Source organism: Festucalex cinctus, chromosome 12 (assembly GCF_051991245.1).
Source record: "Festucalex cinctus isolate MCC-2025b chromosome 12, RoL_Fcin_1.0, whole genome shotgun sequence".
Lineage (NCBI taxonomy): Eukaryota > Metazoa > Chordata > Actinopteri > Syngnathiformes > Syngnathidae > Festucalex > Festucalex cinctus.
In genome coordinates, this window is record NC_135422.1 from 14,180,119 (window position 1) to 14,203,975 (window position 23,857).

The 23,857-nt window shown below is 38.9% G+C and overlaps 2 protein-coding genes across 9 annotated transcripts in view; one reads left to right on the top strand and one right to left on the bottom strand.

The window, feature by feature from the left end:
* Positions 1-1,764: 1,764 nt before the first annotated feature.
* LOC144031272 (phospholipid phosphatase 2-like) lies at positions 1,765-23,712 on the bottom strand. Of its 3 annotated transcripts, XM_077538238.1 has the most exons (8): positions 23,546-23,686; positions 18,947-19,112; positions 18,792-18,873; positions 6,219-6,370; positions 4,635-4,897; positions 3,582-3,639; positions 3,326-3,502; positions 1,765-2,272 (listed from the first exon to the last, which is right to left on the bottom strand). In XM_077538238.1, the coding sequence occupies exons 3-8, from the start codon at positions 18,850-18,852 to the stop codon at positions 2,135-2,137; spliced, it is 849 nt and encodes a 282-aa protein (XP_077394364.1). In that variant the 5' UTR covers positions 18,853-18,873; positions 18,947-19,112; positions 23,546-23,686; the 3' UTR covers positions 1,765-2,134. The 3 variants fall into 3 exon arrangements, with proteins under 3 accessions (XP_077394364.1, XP_077394365.1, XP_077394363.1); XM_077538239.1 differs by having other exon boundaries at positions 4,689-4,897; positions 18,792-19,112; positions 23,546-23,712; XM_077538237.1 differs by having other exon boundaries at positions 18,792-19,112.
* The window catches only part of stxbp5b (syntaxin binding protein 5b (tomosyn)), a 34,250-nt gene continuing 33,589 nt past the window's right edge, over positions 23,197-23,857 (top strand). For all 6 annotated transcript variants that reach the window (XM_077538231.1, XM_077538233.1, XM_077538234.1 and 3 more), the window contains exon 1: positions 23,197-23,739. In XM_077538231.1, coding sequence (XP_077394357.1) covers positions 23,602-23,739 — 138 coding nt within the window. In that variant the 5' untranslated portion in view covers positions 23,197-23,601. The remainder of the gene's footprint in view (positions 23,740-23,857) is intronic.

A 23,857-nucleotide genomic window follows, 5' to 3' on the forward strand; every position in this document is an offset into this window, starting at 1 on the left:
TAAGAGTCACATAAAATGATACGTTTTCTTTCTTTTAAAAAGTGGGTCCTTTTCTCACAAAACTACTAAGTTAACTCTATAAACAATATTAATAGTGAATTGTTTATTAATCGATTTTTGTAAAATGACAACTTATCTCTTAATATAAAAAATATGCTCAGCATATATAATCTTTAATGGTGAATGAAAAAAAAAAAATCTAAAATGTTTTTAAAATAAATTGTGCCAAATACATTTTGTTGTGAAATTAATGAGTTGATTCTCTTTATATTTCTTCTTCATTCTGGCACAAATTAATATTTGTTATTTTCAGAAAACTATAATACGTTAATACTAAAATTTAGGGATCCAATCACATGATCAGAAATCGGACTCGATCACGTGGTTGCTGACTCAATCGGTATCGGACATTGTTTCCCGATTAGGACTCGGATAAATATATGAGGTTATCTTTTTTTTTTTTTTTTAACTTTATTTTTAATTAAATCTGGAGTTGGGCGGTGCCACAGAGTGACACTTCATTTTTCCACGCAGTGCGTACGACATGGCGTCACTCTACTACAGTGACACTATTAATGCCATCGAGTGGCGGGGCTAAACAAGGAAATGGCACCGAGGGCTAAACAAGGTAGTTCAAAATACCAAAGTATTTGGAAGTGGAGATACTAAAGTTACCATATTTAATGTGGAAACTTAAGTTATCATCTTTAATGTGGAAAGCGGAGGTAGTGAGACTTGCACTGTGTGCAATGTGTTGCGCCTAGCCTAGCCTAGCCTAGCTTAGCCTAGCCTAGCCGATCTTAACACGAACTCGGAGGTTCGGATGTCCTAGCGGAGTCGCTAAATCCCGCCCGGGCCGGCAGCCTTTTGTTTGTTGTGAAGTTGGATTGTTTCACACCCATATCTACTGTATTTTTTTCTTCCTAAAGTAAAACAACATTAGGTTAGCCCATCAATTTGTGTTAAGTAGCATGCTTTATAATGGCTACAGTAGGCTCTCAAAAATAAAGCTCTTGTGAAAAATTTATACTGTACTGGGTAATAATAGCCTTTAGAGTACGCATAGATATGCCAAAAAAGGGTTTAAAATGGTTTACTTAGTTTAACCACTTTCCACTCACCATATAAAAGATGTTGGGGTAATTCTCCTTAACTCTTTGACTGCCAAACATTATCCAAAAACACCCAACGGTGCCAGCCGATTTGGAGCATTTTCACTCATCTTTCAAAGCAAACAGAATATTGTGCGGTATGATGACATAAATATGGTGGATACCATATGAAAGATTGGATTCCATTCTTTCATGAGAGAAAAAAAAAGTATGTTTCTACCTTGTTCCGTTTTTAGTAATCACCATTTGAAATTAGGTCATTGGAGTGACAAAAGCGAAAACACAAAAATATTAAGAGAAAAACAAGCTTTTTGTGAAAAAATACATTTTTTTGCACAACAGTGACTTTGACACTAATATTTTTTGTTTCGTGACAAGGCAGCGCATCACAAGACCATTGAGAGAAAAAAAAAATGTAATAAACGTAAATTAACGTTTTTGGCAGCATTTGTTTAGGATTTTAGAATACGTCATTAAACGTTTTTGGCGGTCAAAGAGTTAATAAAATACCGAGGTATCGGATCGGGAATCGGACGATCTCAAAATGAGGTGACTCGGACTCGGGTCCAAACAAGTTTGATCGGGATATCTCTACTAAAATGATTACAGCTAATTCATGCATTCTTTATGGCACATGAGCACTACAACATGGTTAAAAATAACAGACCAGTTTATTAGATAAGGCACAGTAGTAATGCACAAAAAACAATACTGTATATAAAAAATGTGTTAGCTCAAGCAGTGAGTGGTCTGCTTGTAAAAGATAAAATTTTAGTGGTGAAGCAGCCTTATCCTAAATAAAAAATAAAAACATTAGAATTTTTCACACGTTTTTCCATCAAGTCACAGCATCAATCCTCCAAACAAACCGTAACAAAATCTTTGTGTCATTGCACATATTGAGACAACACATGTACATTTCACTTTACATTTCGAGCTATACAAATGTGTTGGCGGAGGGGATTTGAAGAGTTCCAGCTAGTGGTTACCGACATGAAATGACGTAGGTGTGTGTAGGCGTGTCATACGGGTGGCGAGTAGTTGTAGTGGTTGGTGCGCTGTGGGCTGGGTTTGCGTTCCAGACGCTCGCCGTCGACCGCGTCCGTCTGCTTGCACGCCGGCTCGCCACGCTGCTTGAAGAAGTCCGAGACGTATTTCACCTGAACAAGTCAGATTTTGTTTTTCAGTGGTACATTCGGCTTAATAACAGGTCCTTTAACATCTAATTGTATTTTTCAGCATTTGGTCTTTCGGTTAGAGCAGAGTATGTTGTTGTTATGCCGAATTCCATCCTAAGAGGGCGACAGTAGACAGCAACACAAGTTACATACAATTGCTTTTGTCAAACTATTTTAAAGTGGAAGTCAACCTTAAACATTTCTTGACAATAATATGTTATAATGTGACCTCAGTATTCTAAACATGACATTCTGATTATTATTACATTTTTGGAATATGAGTTATGAAGTAAAATCTATCCATTTTTATCCATCTTAGGGGGTGGCCATTTTACCACTTGCTCTTGACCAAAGATGACATCATAATCAGGGTTCAGGCAACAATCACCCGTTTTCTGACGTTGCCCTGTGATTGGTTGTGACCTGAGCAACACTGAAGTCATCTTCAGTCGACAGCAAGTGGCAAAATGGCCGCCTTCGGATACAGTTTTGTGCTCAACTCATATTCCACTAACACATACCATACTTAGACGGATATTATCGTTAAAAAAAAAAAAAAAAGAAAAAAAAATCATTTTTTTGGGTTGACTTCCTCTTTAACATTGTCTTAGTCCACTAGCTTAATGCTATCACACAATGAAAAATGCCATAGATGGGCTAATGTAACTAGCATCAATGTAGCGGTACTTGGCTACTGATTCATGCAGAGACTGATTAATACTTGCAATATAAATTTCTGCCAAAGTTTACATTTCCAATTTCCAATAATCACTTCTGTAACATCCCTAGAAAATCACAATGTCCTATCACTGGTGAGCTATTTTTAGAAAAGGCCCACGGGCTACTCATGTGGTGCTTTGGGCTACCAAGTGCCCGTGGGCACCACATTGGTGACCCCTGATGTACAGTATAAATGCATTCATTAAATATGATCCATTTGATGAACAGTTGACAAAAATTTCAGTGATAGTACTGCATTTGTTTTTGTTTTTTTTTGTTTTTTTTTTAAATCTCCGATGTTAAAGCTGTACTCACAGTGAGAACTGCGATGAGAGCCCCCTGCAGGAGACCCACCAGCACGTCGCTCCAGTGGTGCTTGTAGTCGGAGACGCGCGTGTATCCCACGTACAAGGAGAAGGCCACCAGGAAAAACTGGATGGTGGGACGCACCAGACGCGTCCACTTGCCTTGCATGCGGGCCTGCACATAGAGCTACGCAGGACCATCATGCAGTCAGTGTGTGTGTGTGTTTGTGTGCAAGTTTGTGCGTGTGTTGGTAGTGTCAACTCACGGAGAGGAAGAGCATGCAGTACATCCCGAATGACGAGTGGCCTGAGTAGAATGACAACCTGACAAATGGGGAAAAAAAGCAAATATTCTTCGTAGTTACTGGTTCTTTATTTCTACTCATTGGTCTTTTTTTTTTGTCATAAAATTTGTGCTTTAATTTATATTTTTCTTTTAAACATATAGTGTGAATTTTTATTTTATCATAATTACTTTTATTTCCAAGTATGGCTGCTCGATTATGGACAAAAATAATTACGATTATTTTGCCAATAATTGAAATCGAGATTATTCAAGCAATTATTATTTTTTTTTTTAGTACAAAACAAGAAAATGTTGCATTTAAAAATATTAGGGCCAATTAAAAAAAAACAAAAAACAGAAACACTATTATTATGTAAGTTCCTTTTGGACCAAACATAATTAATACTAATATATATATCAATAATAATACATATTTAATTATTTATGTTTGCAAAAACTTTGCAATAGGACAATCATTTATTTTTTGGTACAAAACGAGAAAATCTTTAAACATTTAAAAATATTTAGATCAATTAATACAAATAGAAACACTATAATGATGTAAGTTTCTTTTGGACCAAGCAATTTCTAATAATATTTTTATAACATATATTTATTTATTCATGTTGGCAAAAGCTGGAGTGCAGCATGTGCACTTTTTGGTACAAAACAAGAAAATGTTTAAACGTAAAAAACAAATTAAAAAAAATATATAATAAGACAAATGAAATTATTTGAAACACTAATTATGCAAGTCACTTTTGGATGAAACAAAATGCATTAAATTAGATAATTTAACATTTAAAAAAAATGTGCAAATGTACAAAATTAAAACAAAAAAAATAGTATTCATAATCTTTTTTATGATTATGCTGATTTTGTAATTGTGGAGTGTAATAATTGAAATTGTAATTGAATTTCAATTAACACAGCCCTATTTCCAATCACCAATTTCAGTACAAAGTACCGAATTGGAGCTATGATTTCAAATTTTTCGGATAAGTACTCTACACGTAATTTCCTGGCAACCCACCTGGACTCGGTGACGTTACGCAGGTTGCCGGTGCAGTTGATGTGCAGCTCGTACCCGTTGCAGCTGGCGGGGGCGCACACGTGCAAGAAGTTGGGTCTGGGCCGCCCGATGGTGAACTTGGCCAGGTCGGTGAGCGACTGGCTGACGGCCGCCCCGAACAGGAAGGTGCCCACCACCTTGTAGAGCGCCGACAGGTACTGATTGAACTGGGAGTTGGAGTGCAGACGCTTGGTGTGCACCAGGTAGGCCTCGCCGGTCGTGATCTGCGCAGCAGGATCACATCGTTAGTGAAAGTCAACCTTAAACATTTCTTGGCAACCTCACTAGTCTGAACATGACATTCTGATTAATATTACATTTGTGGACTACGAAGCAAAATCCAGCCGTTTTTATCCATCTCAGGGGGCGGCCATTTTGCCCCTTGCTGTCAACTGAAGATGACATCACAGTTTCTCAGGTAACAATCAATCAGATCTCACCTTTTTTCTGAAGCTGCGCTGTGATTGGTGGTTACCTGAGACCTGAGCAACACTGACGTAATCTTCAGTTGAGTGGCAAAATGGCCACCTTGTGATATTGATAAAAACTGATGGATTTTGCTGCTTAACATATTCCAAAACACAAACCATATTTAGACTAATATTTGTGAAGTTTTGAGGTATGGGATGTGGTTGTGGACCGAAAACCAGAGAAAAAGGACGAGGAGGCAGACATGACGTAAAAAGGGAATTTAATTAAACCAAAACAAAAACGAACTCCAAAGCAAGACATTGGGGAAACCACAAGGCAAAAAAAAAAACAGCAGAATGACAGGATGAAAACAACAATGAATCGACACAGACCGACGGGAGACAAGAAACTAAATATACATACACTAATTGACACAACAAGACACATCTGTGCAAGACACAAGTGGCAGAGGGTTCTGATAGGTTGACACACGAGGAAGTCAGGCAAACATAGGTGGGCAGGACAATGATTGACAAGACAAACTTAAAAAGACAAGACAAGAGAAACTTAAAGGAACATGATGACAAACTAAAAACTAGAACACCGACAAAAACAAAAAAACAAACCAAAACCCAACCCTGATCATGACAGAGATTACTGTCAAAAAAAACATTTTTTGGGTTGACTTCCCTTTTTAACATTGTCTTAGTCTACTAGCTTAATACTATCACACAATGAAAAATGCCATGTTGCTCAGGTCTCAGGTAACCACCAATCACAGCCCAGCTTCAGAAAACGGTGAGCTCTGATTGGTTGTTACCTGAGAAACTGTGATGTCATCTTCAGTCGACAGCAAGTGGCAAAATGGATAAAAGCGGCTGGATTTTGCTGCATAATTCATATTCTACTAACACAATATTAAACAGAATAACATATTTAGACCAGTGAGGTCACATGCACCATATTATTGTAAAAAATAAAATAAAATGTGATGACTTCCTCTTAAAGCCGGTGATAATCACCCATGCCCCTGTGTTTTGGTTGTCATCATTTTATGGCTAATTATGAAAAGAAGACACAGAAAAATGACAGAAACTATTCCAAGGTTGATGATGAAGACTGGTATCGACTCACAATGACTATGGAGCTGGTGATGGTGACGGCGGCCATGGCTCCATGGGAGATGGTGTCCCTCCTGTAAGGGTAGTTTATGCTCTCGTCGTCGCAGTAGATGCCTCTCTGGTACGGTCTGAACATCAACGTCAGGATGGCTGAGGGCAGGGCCGCTGGGGGGGGGAAGAAGATCACGATTGGTTTATGGATTTAGTTGCACGAAACTGGAGGAAACTGAATGTTCGGAAACAGGCCAGTGGTTGTGAGAAATAAGACAAAAAGTGTTTGTATGTAGTGGTAAGAACATTATTAAGAACACTGGTAATAGGAATAGCTAAAACCAGATCATATGAAAGTAAAACAAAACCATTTTCTAGTCCTAGATAATACCAAGCCCAAATGATCCAAAGACTAATTCAATATTGGGCTAGAAAAGATAACAAAAAACATAGGTACCTATAGGGGCGTGGAAACCAAATAAAAAGAGGGTGAGGAGGGGATTTTTTTTCAGAGTGCAGTAGTGAATTGTATCAGTCAGTTCCTCTCCTCTCTCCTCGCGACCCTTGAACTGTCTTCTCGCCTTTTTGTGTCTAATGTGTGTTTAATAGATGCCAAACAGGTAAACCTGACATATACTAAAGACCACATAACGCTAAGATAATAGAGAGCAAGACTTGATGCGCTCGTTTGGGAATTTGGTTCATCTCTCGGCGCCATGCTGGACGTTCCGGTGTACCGAGCGCATTTCCTTTGACATGCGTCCGGCCATTTGGTTGCTGAAAGCAGACCTGCTGGATCCACGTCTAAGTATTGGCGCAGGTAGTGTAACATGATTTTGGTGACTTTGATGGAGGTGGGGCACAGATAAGCAAAAAACAAGAAAAGTACGAAAGAAGAAAAAATCAGATTGGCTGAATAAATAGGTTGGTTTCCAACCATTTTTGGCTGGTTGATCCCCAAAACTTTTTGTCATATCATACCGTGAGTACCCACTCACTCATACGTGCTGATGATGTTAAACATAAAAATTTTTTTTTAAATAATATTTAAAAAAAACAAAACACAAATCAAAATAAAGAATAAACCTGCCATTGCTATACTGAATATAACACTTAACATTTTCCACAAAAACCTTTGACTAAGTCCCCTTTTAAACAGAAATGTAAACTTGAAATATCAGGAACAAAACACTGAACAACAAGCATAATATTCAGACCCAATCTCGCAGTTTTACATCCGTTTCAGTCATCTGAGCTTTAACGGGTCACCTGAGTTGAGTTGTTGTGCCTCAGGTTATTGAGTTGGGAAATAAATTTTTCAACACTTCAATGGACAATGTGCTCACGTACCCCTGATTGGGAAACATCGGCTTAGCATAATTCACAAGTAAAATATTGTTACAATGTTTTTTTTTTAACTGTTAAGCCAAACATAACACACCTCGGATGTTAAACATTTCTTGACAATAATGTTTTATGTGACCTCACGAGTCTAAACACGACCTTCTGATTAACATTACATTTGTGAGTTATGCAGCAAAAGCCAGCCATTTTTTATCCATCTCAGGGGGCGGCCATTTTGCCACTTGCTGTCGATTGAAGATGACATCACAGTTCACGTTTTCTGAAGCTGAGCTGTGATTGGTTATTACTTGAACAACTGTGTCATTTTCACGTGACAGCAAGTGGCAAAATGGCCGCCTTCTGATAGTGAACAAACTGCTGGATTTGGCTGCTTAAGTCATATTCCACTAACGCAATATTAACCACAATACCATATTTAGACGAGTGGGGCTACATAGAACATATAATTGTCAAGATATTTTTTTTTATCTATAACATTTGCAAGCGCATACGGGTCATGACACGGTTGTTCAGTGGTATCATTTGGACCCGTGTCGTGTTGGGAAGGTGGTTAGGGTGACTGCACGACACAATGAGCCGATGATCAGGAAACAGCTAAAACTACACGGTATAAACATTCGACTCGGCCGCTCCAATGAAACGTGTCGTAGGCGTCACCGTGGAGACACGACCGAGGCCAACCTTTGACAGTGCCTTGTCATGGCCCTCAACAAGCTTCGTCAACACGAACAAAAAAAGTCAAATAATGACATGCTTTGTGACTAAAAGGACTCCAAGTGCAAGTCGAATTAAAGAGCGGAGGATATATTGCTGTCTCTTAAATCTGAGCAGAACAATAGTCCACAATTCAAATGACTTTTTCCTGTTTTCCTGAACTCGTCATTCCACTGCCAAAGCTAATAGCGGGGAAGAATGGATGGTTTTCTTAGGCTTGGGTTTATGGAGTATGAGAGAGAGAAAGAGTTCTCCGTTAACACATTGCTTCCTTCCTCCACAGTGTGGGACCGGCTCGCTGAAAGAATACGCAAGCAAATATGCATGATGACATGGTGCAAATAGCCAAAAGCATAGAAATGCCATCCTCCATGTTTATCACTTCCTATATAAATATTTGCACCTTTTACTTATTTATTTTTTATTTATTTATATTGATTTTTTTTTTTTACTTTTTTTTTACCTATACATACCACAAAAACGTCAAATTCCCGAAAATTTTTATATAATTTTGAATAGGGCTGCATAATACGTATATCGACATTCTCTGAAAAAAAAAAATCCCCTCCTCACCTTCTCTTTTTATTTGGTTTCCACGCCCCTAGTTCCATGGGTGTTCCAACCCAAATAATGCAAATGCAAAACATAGTTGGAACACAGTGCACTTCACAAAAATGTATTATTATTATTATTATTATTATTATTATTATGTTTTATTATTATGTTATTACCATTATGTTATGTTGTTAATGCACGCACACTGGCTTCCTCCACATTTTGCCACAGGTCACAGGCATATTACGTACCCCTTCATCTAACAATTAGCATGGATTTTAAACATAGAAGGGCCAAAAGATCCCTAATGAAAATTAAATTGCACTAAAAAACTAGCCACAAGAGGGTGCTATAACTACACAAATGGAAATCAACCCGACTTTTGTGTTGCTTTTAAATATTGTGAACATGACGATGACGATATTGTGGCAGTTTTAATATCACGATATCACGATATTACCGTTATTACATCCCTAGTCAAAATGTAGGACTTCAGCATATTTACTACTTTCCTATTAAGCAGGGCTTTGGTCAACATGCAAGCTGCTTAGAAAAAAATACAATTATAAAAACACTTGCACAAAAACTGGAAACTACCATCATACCAAAAAAGCATTTTCTCTTTTTAGTGCTGGAAAAAAACACGTCAATTCGCAATTTTCCCTCATTCGAGATAAGTTTAGATGAAAGGAAACCAGGAAACGCTCACGTCCATTATTTTGGCTGGTCGAGCGTGCGCTGCGCCCCTCTTTGAAGGGCGCCACGGCTACTGTTTACTCTGCAGGGTGCAAGCATAACATTTTGATAAGCGGGTGTTTGTGCGACAGATGTCTGGCTGCCAGTGCGGCCGCACGGTTGGCCGCAGTTGTGCAACGGCCTGCCTTCAAAACAAACACGCCGCCGGCACAGTAAAAAAACAGCATCCAGCTCTTTTCCACGGCACAATCAGCCAGGAAGTAGATTCCTTTTAAACTTCTTGGATTGTAGCAGTGGTGGGATATAATTAAGTACTGTACTTAAAAGTTGTTTTTCTTGTATCCCCTATATTTGAATACAAATGTCTACAATTTGTGATCCATACTTTGTCCAAATAGACTTTTGTGAATCAGTTTGTGACTTTAGCAAAGCTATGGGAATACAACTAGAAAATGGATCATGATGTGTTCGTATTATTTGGAGAAATTACAACTGTCAAGTCTTTCCTTTAGAAAGGTAAAATGCATACACTGTAAAGTTTAAGTCTGGAGATTGACTTGACCAGTCTGCAACCTTCCACTTTTTCCCCCACCGATGATTTTTTGTTTGTTTTGGCAGTATGTTTTGAGTTATTGTCAGGGTTAAAGCAGAAAATCCACTTGAAAACAAGATTAAGAACACAGACTGAGTCAAACATTTCTTTGATTCTACGGATAGACCGATTATCCCCCATTACCCTTCACCTTAACCGGATACTTCAGAGTGTCGCCAGAGTCGTGAAGTTCAGAAGGTCAGGAGACCAGAGGAAAGGTCAAATGAAAGAAAGATGGATCAAAGTGAAATCCAGCGCCAACTAAACACCACCTGCCACCCACATGGTTACAAAACCAGAATCTTACGCCAACCCCAGAAACCTCTATCAGATTAGGGAGATCTCGAGAGACCAGAGGAAAAACTAAAGAGAGGAAGGAGGGAAGGATAGATGAAGCAGAGTGAGATCCACAGACACCAGCATCCACTGATTCAGCGAGCAGTGGGAGGGAGAAGTGAATTCTGTTTGAATTTCAGTAGATGCTGGTGTGATGGATCTGGCATGCATAAGAAATAAAGGAAAACTTTAGTTACTTTAAAAAACTCAGTTTACAATGGAGGTCTATTCCTCCTATTGGCGATGTAACCAAAATTGCACACAAGTCCAAATTACTATCCCACTCTAAGGCAGTAGTAAAGCCAGAATTGTAGTAAATATTTGTATGAAAATCACTTTTGGCCAGCAAGTATGTCACTAAATGAGCATGCTTTACAAGTTAATTCATTTGCTCCCAAAAACATACAAATATGTTCTATTTTAAATGTTTTGTGTCTCAAAGACATATTTATGTTTTTTTTGTTTTTTTTTGTTTTTTTAATGCTAGAGCATACAGAAAGCTTTGATGCAGCCTCACAACTGCAAAGAACGCTTGCAGAAATGGTAGTTATTACACAACCGGCCAGCAGGTGGCAGCAGAGTAAAGGAGATCAACCAGGACCATGTTGAAAAAAAAACCTCAATTACTCACAATTCGAAATAGATTTGTGAATAATGATGAAACTTTGCTATATTCTTATGCTAACTGCTGCAAAACGGAAACTGATAGAAATGTACTTTTTTTTTGATGAAAGAAGAGACTAATCTTTCTTTTGGTAGGTTCCATGTTGTTATAGAACACAATATTCTGTGAGCCTTACAAAATCAGTCAAAATACAGTAAAACAGCCGGGAGGGAAAGGGTTGCTTCAGTGAAAATGGCTGCGAGTGAATGAGTTAATTGCGCATCATATGAACCTCAAAACCTCTTATTGTCATGACTAGGGTCATGCAAGGATGTCTAGGGTCATGCAAGGGTTATGCATTGCTTACTGTCGTGACTAGGGTCATGCAAGGGTTATGTTTGGGTCAAGTATGTGTTTTGAACTGATGTAATCGGCATCTGGTTTCAACTGGTGGTGCGCTATGTGTCAGGAATCTTTAATCTCTTTATCTAGTCAACAGCCAATCAGATAATTTCATGTCAGTCCTGTTACCCACATGTCTAGCCACAACCAATCAGACTGATTCACTGTCTATTAAAGCTGTCTGAGAAATGTGTGTTTTTGTCGGATTATTACCTCTGTTCCTCTGTGCACCTCCACATCCCAAGTTAGCTTAGCGTCTCGTGATTCTCGATACATTCTCGTTGTTTCTCGTCAAGTTTGTTCTACGCCTCTCGATGTTATGCGGATAAAGAGTTAAAATCTTATTTGTGTCTGCGGTTTTGAGATCCAATTCCAGAACATAACACTTATATTGATACCGCCGTAAACCGAGGACCCACTGTCGCTATTTGTTTTATTTGTGTCAACTGACTAGTGATTACACAGAAGATTAAGACCCGCATGAGATGATAGTTTCCCCGAGTAGAATTTTTTAAAAGAAGCGAGGGAAACGACGGTTTCAAGCTTTCCCAATCCCCCACCGATACCACGCTGGAAAAATAAACAAGATGGAATTTGGGATCAGACACAAGTACAACTTCCTCTTGACCCTCCGCACCAGCAGGAAGTGGAAAGTGTTCCTGTTTTTCAGGGCCTCGGACGATCAGCATCCCGAGGACCGGCGTGAGGCTGGAGAAGATGGGAGCAGGTAAGAGTTTAGAGGTGAACGCTTTGCTCGAATCCGCACGCAACTGGCATTTTGCTGCAGTTAGTTGGGGTGATTCACGTTCGTTTGCTGAGTCCACATCACAGTGGAGTGGTACAACACGGACAACAAGTCACCTCTCTCACAGAATTTCTACGGGGGGGAAAAAACAACTACTTTTTTTTTATGGCCACAATGGTGATTACTGCTTTCTTTCTTTCACAAAAAAATAAATAATACACTTCTATTTCAGCATACAACAGACATATGAAACAAGACTGAACTGAAAAGCATGATGGGAAGTTGGAACTCAACAGAAACATGCACACTTTCTTTCAACTTCTCACTTTCATTTTCACACGGGAATGTGAAGCAGCAAGAGTCAAGAGTTCCCACTTTTACTCTGACACAGATTTGGCAGATACTCAGAACGCGTGCACGCGCGCGCGTGAGTGACATTAAAACATTTTCCACAAATCGCCACATTAAAGCAGCAATATGGAAGATTTAAAATCTCAAATCGCTACTGCCACCTGTGGCCGAAAACAAACTGCACGCTCGTACCCGCTGCGCGCACTCGTACGTGCGCAACCTCATTACTATCCAATTAACTATGTTTACATATGTATTTTCAGTAGTGTTATTCCGATACCGTTTTTTGGCTCCCGATACCGATACCCAGCTTTGCAATATCGGCCGATACCATACCGATACTTACGGGGGTTTTTTCCTCAACATGAAAAAGCTGTCCTGCCATTGATTCAGAGCATTCAAGGGCCAATAGGAAATCTTAGATCGGCATGCAGTGAACATGTCATATATCAGTAAATGTTGTGCACGAGCAAGACACAAGATGCTGCATCCAAAATCCTATATTAGCGTTGGAATTAATGGTATCGGCATGTTACTTGTGAGTTGTCACCGATACCGATACCACTGTTTTTATGCAGTATCGACACCTCTGCCGATACCAGTATTGGTATCGGAACAACACTAATTTTCAGAGGTAAGAAGTTTTATAAAGTTATACAAAGCTGGACACTTCTGTCAATCATCAATTCACGGAATGAGACTCTCCCCACTAAACAATTGACGTCCACGGGACGAAGCAGATCATATTGCATTGGTCGGTCGAAGACCAGTTCTGTGCAAATTACGTTAATTAATTTGACCTCATTCCGACGTCAATATGCAGTTATATATTGTAGTCACCCCGCTCGATGGACGTGGACCTGATTCAAGTCATTATTAGTTTGTCCCCCCCAGGCTAGTGCCATTGTGCATTAGCCGAAAGGTGGGCCGTCATTTGAGGAAATTGACGATTGAGAAAAACATATCGACCCATTCACTGCTTAGTGTGATACTATCTGCATTTAGCTCAACTCAACTTTATTTATAAAACGCTTTAAGAACCGACATTGCTGTATACAAAGTGCTGTAAACATCTTCTAATTGGCAGATTAACAACTTAGCTGTTCACAATGGGTTCTCCTGAAAGCATCTGGCTAATACTTGACAGACCTCCAATTAATACGACCACATAGGTCGTTTTGAAATATGCCAAATTACGACCAAGTGTTACGTATTGTAGTTTAGCGACCCCTATGGGCCATGTGCATAGCAAAAAATAGTAAACTGAACCATAACAGCAGTTACTGGGATTCGAACACAGGTTGTCTGGTCCGAAGATGAGCATCTATCTGGTTTTCAGACTGGATTCAGTTTGGATTTTCCTGCCCTCTCTCTGCGGATGTGGCGTCACGTACGTGTTGCGTATGCGGAGAAGGGTATGTGAAGTTTCACTTTTTGTCAACAGGTGGCAGTAGCGATTCAAAATTGAATATTCTAGGTTAAGTAGCTTTAAATAGGGCTGTGCAATTAATCGAAATTCAATTACAATTTCAATTATTACACTCCACAATTACAAAATCAGCATAATCGTAAAAAAATAATAAAATTTTTTTAGTTGTTTAAATGTATACATTTGCACCTTTTTGAAATTTTAAAGTAACTAATTAATTTTTTTAAATTAGTTTTTCAAAGAATTTTATGTGTCTTAATATTTTTGTTTTTTAATATTTAAACATTTTCTTGTTTTGTACAAAAAAAATAAATGATCGTCCTACTCCAGAGTGCATGTTGCATTCCAACTTCAAGTTTTTGCCAAAATAAATAAATAAATAAATAAATATTATTATAAATATATATTAATATATATTCTGTTTAGTTCATAAGTTATATAATTATAGTGTTTCTATTTTTTTAATTGGTCTTAATATTTTAAAATGCTTTGTTCCTGTTTTGTATCAAAAAATAATTGCTTAAATGTAATCGTGATTATATTATTATTATTGCCAAAATAATCATATTATATATATATTTTTTTTTATCTCAATGTGACATATCCTCATTAAAGGTGAAATTTAAAAAAAAAGTATGACAGGACAACAGAAGTGATACTTAATTAAATCATTGCTTAATTCTCGTTTACATGACGGGCGGCGGCACAACTTTGTGACAGGAACTAATGCATCATTTGCAGTGAGCTTAAAGTATTGTCAAACTGTCACCTCCTTTCTAGAAGGTATATGTAACGCTAGTGAAGCACTATTGGTGTGATGTATGGATTTATCCAGAACTACTTCTACTTTGTATCACCCCAATTCTGCATTAGTGCTGCTTATACAGAACAAATGCCACAGATAAAAAGCAAGAAAATGGGCAGCTTCTACACGCTGTATGCAAGGGGCTTGTTGCCGTGACTACAGGCGGTCAACGACTGAGGAGTAACACAAAGTGACAGGATGGACATTTGACCACGGAGGGGAAGGGTGCGAAATAAAAGCACACGGATCGAGAGTTTAGCTCCAATGTGGGCATTCAGCACATTCCAGCTCCATCTGTCTCACACATACACAGACTCACAAACATGCACGCACACTTTTGGCAGGCGGGGCTTTTCGAATGATCGTCCCCGATCCGTTTTCCGTCAGGGACCGGTTCATGGTAGGACAGATACAGATGTATTTCACGGACCGGCAATTATTTGTTGACGGGGAATGTCGTATATTCCCAATTGGGACATATATTCCCTTGTACATAAAAAAACAAACAAACAAAACCTACACACTGATATTGACTTACACACAAAGATGAAGTCATGCCATCACAACTCAAAAAGCGCACCAAAATGACTCGCTGATCCTCATACTCAATCAAGCGGACATTTTAAACTGACAAGGACAAAGACGGGACTATGCGTTCATAAAAAAAGGACGACTGGAGTGTTCATCATTGTTGTTGTTTCATTTATTTTATTTTTTTATAAAAAGGCAAAGAATAGTTATTATCATTCCTGCCTGTCAGTCACCAGGTGGCCCGTAGGGCAAAGAACAACCTGCAGTGTCCTTAAAGTTGTACTTAAAAAGTAGTTTTAATGCAACCTACTTTTTTACTTTAACTTTAATATTTATGTTAAGTAAAAACTATACTTTTACTCCGCTACATTGAGCTAGATTCTGCTAGCTTCTTTTATACACCGATCGATAATTACTTGTTGCTTAGGTGCTAAGCTAACCGTTTGTGAAATTTGACTTCATTTCACTCATCAAATGGCATCAGGCAGTCACATGACCGCACGTTTTCGCAGCAAGTGTCAAAGTGACTCGTAAATGGAGGACTAAGCGGCGGGACTTGTGTGCACACCAGAAAAAGCAGCATAATGTGCATTGAAGGACAAAGTGTGCTAAAAAAAAAGGTTTAATTATTTTTAATTGTATTTAATTATTCCATTACAGTACTGTATATTAGGGATGTAACGATAATGGCAATATCGTGATATCAAAACTGCCACAATATATCGTCGTCATGTCACGATATTAAAAAAGTCGGGTTGATTTCCACTTGTGCAGCTCTAGCACCCTCTGGTGGCTAGTTATTTTTTTAGTGCAGTTTAATTTTCACAAGGCATGTTTTGGCCCTTCTGTGATTAAAATCCACGATTAATGGTCAGATGAAGGGGAACATAATATACTTGTGAACAGAGTCAATATATGGAGGAACTCAATTTATTGTATTTATTAATTTCTTATTTAATGTAATTAATTATTAATGAATTTATTTATTTATTAATAATAAAAAATGTATCAATTTATTGTAATGCTTGTATTAGTGCCTCAATATATATATATTATATTATATTATATTATATTATATTATATTATACTATATATTTTTATATATAATATTTTTATATTTGTCATTGCTGTAATGTACAAAAACACAATATTGTGTGTGTGTGTGTGTGTGTGTGTGTGTGTGTGTGTGTGTGTGTGTGTGTGTGTGTGTGTGTGGTGGGGGGGGTTCCATTGTATGAGCTCATTTTTTTTACAATATTGTGACCTTCTTTTGTATCGCCACAATATCGTGATAATTATCGGATCGTGACCTTCATATCGTGATAATATCGTATAGTGATGTTTGGATATCGTTACATCCCTACTGTTTATGTTACTAAGTATGGAGTAAGAGTAAGCCAGTGGTGAGCGCAACGAGACGACGGCTGAATTAGACTTCCTCCTTGACGGAGATGAGAAAACCGATGAACTGAGGAAGACGAAGTTTTTGGGTCACCAAAAATTTTGTATGATCCTGCAGAAAAGGAAGCAGAAGGACAACCTGGACGGTCCTTCTCACGTTCTCATCTGTGACTATTCAGAGGGTGAAACTTTCCGTCTGAAATCTCTTGAAACCTGAGCTTTGCACCACAGACGGGCCTAACGCGCTGATAGACTTGCAACAACCATCTATTTTTAGTCTCATTTCCAATCAGTAATCCTTAGTGGAAGGGTGGGGAGGCTTAAAGGTCATGAAGATTCTCAGTGGACGGGATCATGAACTGGTGGACTGGAGAAACTCTTTGAAAACGTCATCAAAATTCAAGGCAAACTTAAACTTAATTCAGTTGTGTTTGAAATCCTCTCAGCTTTTGCACAATTTACGAGCGCACCCTTTCACCTCAACAGACACCCTCTGAAAAAAATTATAATAGCCACTAAAGGAATTATAGCTAATAATTCGGCTAACATTCCAGTTTACAGGAGCATAGAGCTCCTGGTATCTTCTTCTCACGTACAACCTCCTGCTTTGACGATGATGTGACACCAACAACACCTGGAGGACGTCAATTCTGACAAGTTCTGGTGTCATCGTGAAGACCCGGGCAAGTTGTGACAAGTCATTTTGTTTGCCGCACACACACTTGCTTGACTGTTTGTGTAACTTACAGACTTGAAAAATTCTAAAACTCTCAAACAACACGTACACAAACAAACACGTACGCGTGATTAACCATTCTCGGAGTTGTCAAAATTTTGAAGCATAATTTTATATACTTGCCGATATTTTTAACCATTCAGATCTGCCAGCGTTGTTAACAACACTGCTCTCTGGTTTGATAAATTTAGAAGACATTATTTTCACTTTATAGGGACTTTAAAATCATGCATTGTTTTGTTATTGCTCGTTTTTATCTCTTAACAGTTAAAGACTTTTTGGCTCAGGTAACGGCGCAGCTCACCAGTTTTCTGGGTTTGATCATGTGACAGGCACTCTAATGTCATTTTCAGCAAGTGGCAAAATGGCCCCCGCAACCCTTTCTGCTTAATTTACATTCCACAAATACAATATTAATCAGATTGCCGCATTAAATTAGCAGAGGTGCATAGTACATATTTTTGTAAACTAAACTTTCCCTTTAAATTTGAAAAAAATATGAATGAATACAATTCAATTGACAAATATTAGGAAATTAAGCCAAAAATTATAACATGAAAATAAATGACTTTATCCTAAACTCTTCATGTTTTTGTTTTCTTACAGCAATACTACCGGTACACATGATCAATTATGTCAAACCTGTTCTGATTGATCAATAACAAAAACTTGGTGCATTATTACAAATCTAACAACCCGACACGAAGTAAACAGTCCTAAATAATTCTACACAGCACTTTTGTGCAAACGTGTGTGCGCAACAGGAGACCCTGCAGCATTCTTTAAAGTGAGTGTGTTGGGAAACACACAATAAAACTGTGGCCTGTTTGAACAAGATAGACAGAGAACAACTTTCAGTGCTGGTACGCTAACCCAGTGAACTCCAAACCTTTACATGTATGTGTCATGACAAATCATCAAGTTTGTCATAAGAAATGATCCAAAATGATCATTTATTTACAACAAATAATCAAATTGTATCTTTGCCAGCGACTTGAAGTGACAAACAGAACAATTAATGTTCTACAGTCATTATTTGAGTAGTGAGATGTTTTTCCCTATGAAAAATATGTGCCTTGGCTCAATAAAGGTTGGGAAACAGTCTGCACTAAACCACCTTCTATGATCAACCACTGCGTGTTTTGCAGTCTCGTCTGCATGGTGCAACTTGTTGTGTGGCCAACGATAGGATGATAAATGGATAAACCATGTGCTTGTGTTGAGCAATCTCATGCGTCAGTCTGCCTTTTTTTGCACCATTTAAACTCAACTATGCTTGAACTAATAAAGGTAAATAAAAAAAAAATAGTCCACGTAAAGAAACAAAACTCACCGATGAAGACGCAGAGAACATCCACCACTACAAAGATCACCTTCTTCCCTAGCTCAGTCATGTTTGCCACCGTGTTGTCGTCCTAAAACAACCACAAACTTGATGTTAAGTGGTGCCGCGTCTCCCGGCCCGGTCTTCCGCCCACCTCGGCGTACCTGTCGTGGTGTGGCGGGCTACAGAAACTTCCAAAAGGTGGGTGGGCAGTGGCAGCGTGGAGGACTCGACGACCGCCCTACGTACCGGGGGCGGGCGCGTCAGGAGGAGCTGAGATCGAGTCAGGCGGAACTGGGATGGGGGGGTTGGCCGGCCCCCCACCACCACCTGGAGGAGAGAGAGGGTAGATTTGGTGAAAGACTTCAGGTGCCAGTGATTAACACACCTTTCTTACCTTCCCGCCCACATTAGCGAGACAATCTTTGTAGTTAATTATATGACGTAACCCCCCGCGACCCTTGTGAGGAATAAGCGGTCAAGAAAATGGATGGATGGATATGACGTAACCATAATTTTTAATTGTTGTGTCCACCATCTATATCAAAGTCAAGGTACTAACGAAATTGTTTTTTTTTTTTTCCGGGACCACAATTGTGACGTCATGACCGCGCACCTGCTTCCGATGTTACTTCCGGGTTAACTACGTTTGTTTTTTCGTCTTAAAGTATAATCAAAATGTGTCTGATGTAAATACATGTATGAAGATGTATATACAAGTTTAACTTTGGTGATTTAGGTTTTAAAACATTAAAAAAAAAACTCAGTTAATGCAATTATATATATATATATTTTATATATATGTGTGGCCCATTCTTCATGCAGTTGTTTATACACAAAGCTATGAAACTTACTAGACAAGGAGACGCTATAATTTGATTGAAAGGGCTAATAACTTGACCGAGGACACAGCGACAGTAGTTATGCTGTCAACGTGGACTTTGTCTCCCTCTAGCGAGCTACAGACAAATCCACCACAGGCCAACAACAACTCAAGCAGCAATCCATCGTGTTGTTGGTAAAGAAATATGTTAAGCATCCATCCATCCATCCATCCATCCATCCATTTTCTTGACCGCTTATTCCTCACAAGGGTCGCGGGGGGTGCTGGAGCCTAGCTCAGCTGGCTCTGGGCAGTAGGCGGGGTACACCCTGGACTGGTTGCCAGCCAATCGCAGGGCACACAGAGACGAACAGGAACAACCATCCACACTCACACGCACACCGAGGGACAATTCGGAGCGCCCAATTAACCTGCCATGCATGTCTTTGGAATGTGGGAGGAGACCGGAGTGCCCGGAGAAAACCCACGCAGGCATGGGGAGAACATGCAAACTCCACCCAGGAAGACCAGAGCCTGGACTCGAACCCGAGTCCTCAGAACTGGGAGGCGGACGTGCTAATATGCTAAGCATTTATATATTATTGTTTTGTATGCTGAGGTTCACGGTCCAGTAGGCTACAATTGATGAATTGATGACATATTCAAGGGCAAAATGCATCTTGTTTTTTTTTTAATGCGGCTGGATGATTCAAATTCGGATTTTCAGTTCATAAATGCGAGGAGGACTCAAGTAAACATTATTGCTGTGTATTGTGTTTGAAATAAGTTAAGCTTCAACCCAATGTCTTATCCTTATACTTTTTTTTGCATGCAGATGATGCAGAAAAAAAGGACAGTAAAACAATCTTCATTTTAGATGCCAAAAGGGTTTTGTGGCTCCCATATTTTCTTCTGTGTAAAAAACGTGTTCAAATGTCTCTGAGTTGCCGATACCTGCCTTAACGCCAATGATTACATTTTAATGTGTCACCCCTCGTTTGTTTTAGCGTGTGAGCGTGTCTACTGCTATGAATTAAATACTGTTGATAACATCCTACAACAAGCTATTACACAGTGCACACAAAAAACTTACAGATTCATTTTGAAAAATGTGTGGCATGAGACCTTTAATAAATGCAATGTTGTGTATTAAAAAAAATGTTTCAATGTTACATAATTACACAATGCACAATTTAAACGTGATTCTTAGCATCCCACCAGAGGGAGCCAATGATTCTCCTGATGTTTGTACTGGGTTAAAGATAGCACAGACGTTTCAGTTGTGCATATGAGAGGTTTCGGTAATGTGTATAAGGTCCTTTCATTACTGTTTATGTGAGCGGTGTACTAGTTTCAGTCATGTAAATGAGTGTTTCAGTAGTAGTCGAAGTGTGAGAGAGAGCGAGGTAATCCTGCATTACAGCATGTCCCTAAAGGCCCCTCATACACAGTTGTGCCTTCACAAGTTGCTCAGCTAAATACTGGACTTTTCTACTACAGTAATCTGGCAGGGTCTCTGCGTGAAAGGTGAAGGCAGATAACTGCTGTTCCTTTTATTAGTACTGATGCGGCAATCTCATGGGATCCCTGTGAGAAAGCGTGAGATTGTTAACCCCTTTTATGCTGCCTTTAAATCCCAGCCAGAAAAACGCTGGCTTTGTTGTTATGCTGGCATTTTTTTGCAGTATGTCTACCACTGCATAAAACAGCACAGATATGTCCTCCAGAGCTGAGTAGGATTATCATCAAATTCCAACTTTACCAAAGTCATTGAATAAGAATGTCTAATTATGTCTCGATGTCCCAGATAGGAGAGACCTCAATTTCAAATTCAGCTCCAGTACACAATGGCAACAACATATGCAGTTCAATAAAAGAAAATAGAAAATAAAACAATTTTAAAGAATAGAAGTAAAAATACCTGAGATAACTTGGTTGCACAAGTGTCTAGTTTACTAGAACAACTAAACTTTATTCGGGGTTAATAATTTTGAATGTTGGTTCATTCTGAAGCCCCACGGCCACACGGGGATGCATACTTGTGCAACCACATTATTTTAGTTAGTTTTATTTCCCCTCTTGAAAAGATTTCAGATTATATAAGGTGTTGCCTTCAAAATCTGAATACGCTAAGAATTGACAAATGTAGGTTATCTCAAAAGGACACCCTATTTAAGCAGCCATTCATCTGACTAGATTTTCCTGTTATGGAAGTAAAACGGCCTGCTTTGAGTCCAAGGAGGAAATGCGGCCTATTTTCACACACTGCTATCAAAAGACGTATCCCTTGTGTCAAATTTCACCTGAAAAGAGACATGTGCGATAATACACTAAAGTACAATATAGAGTGGGCTCAATTGAACTGTTGTGATGTTGTGTTACTCATAAGTTGTCCCAAGTATGGAGCATTGGTCCACACTAATGCATTATTGTGCTTCTTGCAGGAAGTTTTACACTTGCCACCAAATTAGTTCCTCTATTGACATTTGGCATGTATTAACATGTTCAACTTCCTGATAACTTGGAAGCCTCCATGCCACGGTGCTTCCACTCAAAACATGGCCATGATCTAAAATTAGATGCCTTTCTTGTTCTATTGAAACCAATTACAAGACCACATCAATAAACGTATCATTATAAAAATAATCAAAGTACTGTAATGTTTTTTGGGGGGTGTTGTGGTGAACAGTCTGTTAAGAAACCTTTAAGTGCAATCCAGTTTCAGTACAGTTCTACACTGTGAACCACAATAATAATCATGCACAGCATCATCAGTATTACTTGTATTATCCTAGTTATTATTATTACAATTATTATCAACTCAACTTTATTTAATTAATGTCCATTTTTATTAATAAAAATCATTATTATTTATTTTTCTGATTATATTACTGCCACTAGGGGTGTGCCAAAAAATCGATTCATAAAAGAATCATTTGTTAATCGAATCGAATCGATATTTAATATCAAAAAATCAATTTTATTTAAATTAGAAATGAAGAAGGGGAAAAGGCAGTTGTAGCCCACATGATGTTTTTGTGGAAAAAAGGCACTTACAATACAAAATTAATAAATGTTTAAACAAAAAAAACAAAAAAAGACACTTTAATGTCTATTTGTCATTTTGTATTACATACATAATACATATTGTATTGTCAATTTTGAATCTAAAATCGTCTGCATCGAGAATCGAAAATCGATTCTGAATCGAATCGTAGACCCAAAAATCGTAATCGAATCGAATCATGAGACGGTCAAAGATTCCCAGCCCTAACTGCCACCCTTACTTTATTTTTAGTTTTTCAATGTTATCACCTCTAACATATTTTTATTACAAATATTTGTTTTATAATTTAATAATTATTCATGTGTGACAATATTACAAACCAATAATATTATGAGCAATTTATATTATTATTGGTTTACTTTTTATTGTTTATTATTATTACTAGTTATACCACTATTAATATTAATTTATTTATGTATTTATTGTTAACTTTATTTATTTTTTTATTTTTTTAAATCAACATTATGATTGGCCCTTTCACATTACGGCTCTTGCACATCCGGGTCCTCGCCGCAGTCCTCCGCGTTTCCGTAGCCTGTTAGCAGCTCTAGCAGCTAGCTTCCTTCCTTATTTTCCTTCCGCTCGCCGCTTTGCGGGAGGCGGGGCAGAGAAACGGGCTGACCACAGCTCGTCTAGTCGACTCTCGCTCGAGCACCAATAATGTACGACGCGTAAATGCCGGATTGACGCTGGGCCACCTTCCAGTCGATGCCGTTCGGCGACACCCTCCGCAGCCCGCGAGATGGACACGGAACGGCGTTGAAAAGTGTGCGTTAGTCAAGCTAACCAGCTAGCGGCTAACCCCCGAGCTCCCTGTCTCGCTCAACCCTCCCCTCCCTCGGCTACTCGCCAGTTGACGGCAACTCGGCTCACCTCGCTCGGTGCAGCGCGTCTGCCAGTCACCTCATCCTCCACCACCACCAAAGAAAATGAAGAAGTTCAACATTCGTAAGGTGCTGGACGGCTTGACGGCGTCATCGTCGTCGTCGGCCGCGCAGACTGGGGCCGCCAAGGAGAATGACGCCGTCCCGGAGAGCCTGCAGTCGGAGCATTTCCAGCTTTGCAAGGTGCCGTATTTCTCCTTCATTCTGCCGGAGTGACAGTTCGTATCCTGCGAGTGGAGTGCATTTGGACTCTCAAATGAACTAAAGTCTCTCCCAAACGTTCGCGTCGGGTTTTGTGTGT

Bases quoted from the DNA above. Each gene is read 5' to 3' on its own strand.
- LOC144031272 (XM_077538238.1), bottom strand. From the start codon at position 18,852: ATGACTGAGCTAGGGAAGAAGGTGATCTTTGTAGTGGTGGATGTTCTC. The intron at 3,503-3,581 runs GTGAGTTGACAC...GGTCCTGCGTAG, and splicing joins ACTGCATGCTCTTCCTCTCC to CTCTATGTGCAGGCCCGCAT. The intron at 2,273-3,325 runs GTGAGTACAGCT...TGACTTGTTCAG, and splicing joins CTCTCATCGCAGTTCTCACT to GTGAAATACGTCTCGGACTT.